Source organism: Garra rufa, chromosome 3 (genome assembly GCF_049309525.1).
Source record: "Garra rufa chromosome 3, GarRuf1.0, whole genome shotgun sequence".
Taxonomy (NCBI): domain Eukaryota; kingdom Metazoa; phylum Chordata; class Actinopteri; order Cypriniformes; family Cyprinidae; genus Garra; species Garra rufa.
This window is the reverse complement of record NC_133363.1, coordinates 34,875,129-34,882,147: the sequence shown is the minus strand read 5'-3', so window position 1 is coordinate 34,882,147 and position 7,019 is coordinate 34,875,129. Positions and strand designations below refer to the sequence as shown.

Genomic DNA, 7,019 nt, shown 5'->3' with positions numbered 1-7,019 from the left:
TTACAATAGATTAGGGACTCATCATTTAAAAATAGAATTATGTACATTTTTGCCCCAGTCCCACTGTACGTTTTAAAGAGTGTAATCTTTCCAAACAGACATGCCAACATAAGTTTGAAGAACAAAAGTGTATTATAACAAGTGCAAAGCAATTGTAAGGTTTAAATGTAGATCTAAAATGTGTCTACAGAATGTGTTGAGTAATATTCCTGTGATACAGTTGGAGTTCCCACCTGTTTTATTGTTAAACACTGTTGCTAGAGAGCACAACAGGTGAAAAAACAGAGATTTCAGCAACAGAAGTGATAGTAAAGGTTCATCTTAGTTTCTTACAGTTCTTGCATTTACAATGAATGCCTATATTGAAAGAGCATCATGTTTCTCTGTTTATTCCAAAAACAAGATTTAGTAAAAGATGTGTGTTTGTAGGTCAGGTTTTGCATACAATGCACCAAATGTCCCTACAGGGACAAATATAACTGAAATTATCTACACTGTGGGACCAGGTAACATACATAAAACCCTTTTTAACAAAAATGCAGAAATATTTCAGCGATAGATAGGTTACGTAAGGGGACTGAAAGTTTAATTAGCTCAAATTAATAGGAAGTCCCCATGGCAGACTTATAGAGAAACAAATGTGTGTGTGTGTTGATTGTGGGGGGAGGGAAGAAGATTTGGAAGGGGTGTTGGGATTTGACAATCTCATTGGCTTAAAAAAAGAACTGCTTCCTTAAAGAGAATGGAGAAGCCGTATGGGAACGCTATATAAACCCAACTAATGTTATAAGCTGATAGTCATTTCCCTCTAATCCCCTCTGAATGTCCTGCTGAGCGCTGAAAGGTGAGTGTTTTATTATTATATCCATCTCTAACATTGGAACAAGATCTCAATCATGCTGAGCAACCATACACAACCAAGAAATTAGAGCAATAAGCAAGATAATAATATTTATAACGTACTGTATACTGGCGGAAGTGTAATTTAAGTAATTTAAAATACTGTGTTTTTAATATTGAAGAGACTGTGGATGGTTTAATGTCTTCTTTATAGATGAATTCGGATCAATTTGAACCTAAACTGTAATGCCAAAGCTTTTATTAGACCTCTATTTGACATATGTGACCCTGGACCACAAAACCAGTCATAAGGGTCCATTTTTTATACTGAGATTTATACACCATGTAAAAGCTGAAAGCTTTCCGTTGATGTATAGTTTGTAAGGATATGACAATATTTGGCTAAGATACAACTATCTGAAAATCTGGAATCTGAGGGTGCAAAAAATCCAAATATTGAGAAAATAGCCTTTAAAGTGTCCAAATAAAGTATGCAATGCATATTTCTAATCTAGACTAAATTTCTAATTTATTTACAGTAGGAAATTTACAAAATATCTTAATGGAACATGATCTTTACGTAATATCCTAATGATTTTTTGGCATTAAAATAATCCATTTTGACACATACACTGTATTTCTGGCTATTGCTACACATATATATTTATGCGACTTAAGACTGGTTTTGTGGTCCAGGGTCACATATTTGTAGTATGCGTTGTTGGAATACATTTGAGTAAGCAATTTTTAATTAACTGTAAAAGTATATGAATCTCATAAAGCACATGCTCAGTTAGATATTTCCTGTCTTAGTTCATCAGCACCTGTTGTTTTTACAGAAAAAAAATACTGGCAGCTGTGGTTGATGACCTGTAATTTTTAAGAAAAAGAAAAAAAATGAAACCAGTAAATCCAACAACTAAGCTGCTACTTTTGATTCTCTAAAATAACAAATACATAAGATACATCCTGTCATACACAGAAATACAAAATTCCATCATGATAACACATATTACATTAAAATAATGTAATAAAAAGTAATTTATCAACATAAGATCTAATATAAAACCATAGTTTTAATAAATATCATTAAAAGAACATGCAGGGAATTCTGGAAATGTCTATTTACAGTAAATATTATGGCTTGTTCTTTTTAATTCCAAAAACTGTAAATTTAACACTTTTATTTCACTATAACATTAACATTTTTAACATATTTTTTCACCATGTAGCGTAAACTAACTTACCGTTAATCAGATTTTACCGTAAATCCCTGCAATCCTTTTTCACAATGTACTTTATTACCTTCATATACCTTAAACCATGATATACGCAGGTATAGAGACCACAGCTCATTTTAGAAAACAGTACATCCCAACTCAGTCCACATCCAGTCCAAGAGCTTTTTTGGCAAGAAAAATAATAATCTAATTTAGTTCTTTAGACTTGCAGAAAGTATTTTTACAGTTGTGGAGGGTTTCAGCTGTTGTGTGTTGAAGTGGAGGAGATTCTTCAAGAGGCTGCAAGTTGTCTGTCAGCTGTCCGGTCTTTTGAATTGGGTGCATACCTTCTGCTTCCTACAAAGGAACACTAAAAAAAGAGGCCAAGACAACTGCTCCTCAAATTCAAACCCTTAAACACCTAACACTTCTGTGGGTTTTGACACTTACACCCATCTACACCAGCCGTCTCTGTTTCACATTATCCCCAGCCAAATTTAGACCTGCTGCCGGACCGATGACTGAATGTAAATTGTTTCCATTAGACTGAAGGCGGCAAGACCCCCACCTGCCACCCCACAGGCGTCTTCACCTTCACAGAGGTCACCACAAAGAGTCCGGCAAGATGTCTGAGTAAGTATTGAGTTACAAACATAATGGTGTTGGTGTGGTGTGAATTCCTTAATTACTGAACTCAGCAAATAGCAAATACATGATGATAATTTTGTATTTATTATGATACATACTAGCATAAATGCTATGATTACTATTACACAATAATCAAAAGCACAACGCATTTTTGGAGTTACATCTGTTTCTCCCAATTATAATCATGCTAGTCACTGTTCTGCACTCTCTGAAATTTGCTTTTGATAGGAAAAAGATGTCGTCCAGCCGCAGGCAACATCTGAAGGTGGGGTCATCTCTTTCTTCAGCTTTCTGAGCTATATGAACTGTTAGTGACTCTCTTGTTGAATACTGTCTGTGCTGCTTCTTTGTCTTTATGCTCCAGAGCCTGTTGCTTCAGATCGCTCATGGCCTTTTGGAAGAAGAGGCAGCTGAGGCTGAGCAAGAAAAAGAGAGATATATGGAGGAGAACTGTCCTGCTCTCTCAATGCCAGGAAGCATGCAGGAACTACAGGTACACACACACACACAGATTCAATCAGTTACAAAATCACATAATGCTTTAATGGTTAGTTCACCCAAAAATGAAAATTCTGTCAATAATTATATGCTGTTCTAAACCTGCAAGACCTTCATTCATCTTCAGAACACAAATTTAAATATTTTTGATGAAAGTTACGGTTGAACCACTGATGTCACATGGACTATTTTTTCGATGTTCTTGGTACCTTTCTGGGCCTTGAACATAGAAGGATGCTTGCTGTCTATGGAAGATCAGAAAGCTCTCGGATTTCATCAAAAATATATTAATTTGTGTTCCGAAATGAACAGAGATCTTACAGGTTTGGAACAGCATGAGGGTCAGGCCCGGACATAGGCATGGGCAAGGTGGGGCAATGCCCCCCTAAATGCTGTGACTGCCCCCCCAAACGTAAAGGCATGCAAAATTCCGAATTTCATAAAACAAACAAACTAAATTGCCTTATGTTATTTATCCTATTTACACGAAGGTATGTCATTTCTGTCTCTACATGATCGCGCGTTTACAATGTCTCCTCTGCGAAAACACGGACGGGATCACGCACTCCATTCATAAAAACCGACTTTACTATAGCGCGGAATACCACAGAATTCGTCGATTTTTGGATTAATAAATCAAAAGTTGGTCTGTCACTTAATTCAAATCGCGATATGGACTAGTGTCTGTGAAAACTGAAATGCAAAAAGACTGGAAAAGAATTTAAAAAGACTGATGATAATGGCAATGTAGAGTTTGAAGACCTCTCTACCGTTTGCAAATATCTACACGGGTATAAGAATGCATTTCCTCAGCTCCATCGCATGTATGTGACCTCCCTTGTGATTGGAATATCATCTGCATCATGCTAAAGCTCTTTCTCCACTTTGTCTCGTGTTCTTACTCCCTTCCGCCGCACTATTGCTACATGAAAGAAAAAGAAATGTAGTTATTCTGGCTCAGGAGAAGGGCATAACCACAGGCCTAGATATGCATGCATTTGTTAGTCTTTTTGCACAGAAAAGCAGACGACTGATGCTTTAAAAAAAAAATTTTTTGTAAAAAAAATACACAAAAAAAGAAATAAAATATATGAATAAAATAAAAAGACAAAAAAATGAAAAGATAGATAGATAGATAGATAGATAGATAGATAGATAGATAGATAGATAGATAGATAGATAGATAGATAGATAGATAGATTAAAAAAAAAAAAAAAAAAAAAAAACATAAATGCAGCCTCAAAAGGGCACAAGCCAGTGTCCTATTTGTGCCGGTCCCAAGCCCGGGTAAATGCAGAGGGTAGGGCATCAAACATAAAACCTATAAGACAAATCAAATGGATCAAAGGAGAAGATAGAGATATGGATAGGTGGACTGATATGATGACAGCATAGTTAGTATAGTTTTCTTTGCATAGATAATTAGAGAAGCTCACCCACACTTGCCCCCCCAATATTCTACATGCACCCCCTAATGGGGCTGGCTAAATCCGGCCCTGATGAGGGTGACTAATTAATGACAGAATTTTCATTTTTGGATGAACTATCCCTTTAAGAACAGTTTTATACAAGCTAAAAGTATACACCATCTTGTTCTATTACTTTTAGGGCTGTGTGATGTGCAAAAGTGCAGATGAATAGGCTGTGTGTGAAAATGTGCATGTATCTTTGTGTGAAGGAGCTGTGTAGGAAGTTGCACCAGCAGATTGATGCCATTGATGAACAAAGATATGATATGGAGAGCAAAGTGGCCAAGTCAGACAAGGAGGTACTTTGGTTGTTTTGTTCTCTTCTACTAGTTAATGTGTTTAACTTACGTAACTTCTTAAACTTAAGCTTTATTCTTGATCTCCTAAGATTGAAGATCTGAAGATTAAGGTTCAGGACCTGAAAGGTAAATTCAAGAAGCCTGTTCTGAAGAAAGTGCGTATGTCTGCTGATGCCATGCTGCAGGCCCTGCTGGGCTCCAAACACAAAGTGTCCCTGGATCTGAGAGCCAACCTCAAACAGGTCAAGAAAGAGGTCAAAGAGGAGGTAAGTGCACATTATTAGTTTTTAAACTGAAGTGTGCAATAAAATGTAGACATACACTACCAGTCAAAAGTTTTGAACAGAAGATATGTATTTGTAAGTCTCTTTTGCTCACCAAGCCTGCATTTATTTTACCCAGCAAAAACATACATAACATGTAATGTATCCCTGTGATTTCAAAGCTGAATTTTTAGCATCATTACTCAAGTCACATGATCCTTTGGAAATCATTCTAATATTCTGATTTGCTGCTTGAAAAACATTATTATTATGTTGAAAACAGCTGAGTAGAATTTTTTTTCAAGAAGAACAACATTTATTTAAAATAAAAATATTTTGTAACATTATAAATGTCTTATCATCACTGATATATTTAAGGCATCCTTGCTAAATAAAAGTATTAATTTCTATCATTTATTTCCCATAAAAAATTATACTGACTCTAAGCTTTTGAATAGTGTATAATGTTACAAAAACATTTTCAGATAAATGCTGATCTTTGGATCTTTCTATTTATCAAAGAATCATGAAAACAATTTACTCAACTGTTTTAAATATTAATAATAATCATTAAAAGAAAATTTTAAACAGGAAATCAGCATATTAGAATGACTTCTGAAGGATCATGTGACACTGAAGACAAGTAAATGATGCTGACAATTTAGCTTTTATCACAGGAATAAATTAAATTTTAAAATATATTCAAATAGAAAGCAGAAATAGAAATTCTTCACAATATTACTGTTTTTGCTGTATTTTGGATCAGACTGGTATTGTAGATGATGTCTTTTAAAGACTTGCAACAGCAAAGGGAGTAAACTGTTATATGAGAAGACAAATTACATAAGGGCGTTTTGAAACATTGTACATTTGAAACCTTTTTTACACTACAGGAGAAGGAGGCAGTGGGAGACTGGCGTAAAAACATTGAGGATAAGGCTGGTATGGATGGCAGGAAGAAGATGTTCGAGTCTGAGGCCTAAATTTGTTTTACTTATTATGAACTTACATTTCCATACAACAGTCAGGTTGTCTTAATTCTAATGGTCTTCAGGGTTTTGAGCGATAAAAAGTGGTAATTTTATCCATTGTGAGAAGTGATGTCACAGTTGTTTTTTTAATGTATGAAGGAGGATTTAATGTATGTGATGGTTGGTTTTGCAGGCTTTAATTTGTAAAAGAATAATCTGACTTTGGGCCTTTGTAATTATACCAAATAAACTGATATTGATCAGTAAACCCATTTTAATACTCAAAACAGTACTGAGAGGAGTTTGCTGGAAAAAATAAAATACAAATCAAAAAATCAAAGTTTGACATTCTGTTTTTTTCCACCTTCACCAGTCAAATGTATGGCTCAGTGAGACTAAAAAACAACAGCAACCCATGACCCCTAGTGGTCACAAGAGAAATCAACCAGACTGTCACTAGTACAGACTTGCTCTTTAAATGTAGCAAGTATAGAGCCATTCTCATTGCTCATTTGATGCCGCTAACGAGAATAACAACGTGCAGTCAACGGTAAACTGTTTGCACTACAACCCACCCTGATAACACACGTACATCTCGAAAACATCTATTTGACGTCTGTGTTTACATCTGCAAGACGTACTTTTTACATTGTTTGCTCATCTGCAGTACATTTATAGGACGTTTCCTACCAGATGTCAAATAGACATCTATTAGACGTCTTTAAGATGTTATGATTTAGAATGTATGTAAAACTGACATCTTACAGATGTCTGTCAGATGTTTGTACACAGCAGATGCTTTCCCTGCTGA

General features: G+C 35.3%; 1 protein-coding gene across 2 annotated transcripts; it reads left to right on the top strand.

Annotated features, from left to right (window-relative positions):
* The first annotated feature begins 756 nt into the window (after nt 1-756).
* tnni2b.1 (troponin I type 2b (skeletal, fast), tandem duplicate 1) lies at nt 757-6,548 on the top strand. Of its 2 annotated transcripts, none has more exons than XM_073837007.1 (7): nt 757-844; nt 2,552-2,693; nt 2,937-2,973; nt 3,073-3,201; nt 4,885-4,974; nt 5,064-5,240; nt 6,131-6,548. In XM_073837007.1, exons 2-7 carry the CDS (start codon nt 2,686-2,688, stop codon nt 6,218-6,220), a joined length of 531 nt encoding a protein of 176 aa, XP_073693108.1. In that variant the 5' UTR covers nt 757-844; nt 2,552-2,685; the 3' UTR covers nt 6,221-6,548. The 2 variants fall into 2 exon arrangements, with proteins under 2 accessions (XP_073693108.1, XP_073693106.1); XM_073837005.1 differs by having other exon boundaries at nt 791-844; nt 2,606-2,693.
* Nucleotides 6,549-7,019: the final 471 nt, after the last annotated feature.

Excerpts from the sequence above, each read along its gene's own strand:
- tnni2b.1 (XM_073837007.1), top strand. Across the intron at positions 2,974-3,072 it reads GCCGCAGGCAACATCTGAAG|AGCCTGTTGCTTCAGATCGC; the intron begins GTGGGGTCATCT and ends TTTATGCTCCAG. Across the intron at positions 4,975-5,063 it reads TGGCCAAGTCAGACAAGGAG|ATTGAAGATCTGAAGATTAA; the intron begins GTACTTTGGTTG and ends TGATCTCCTAAG.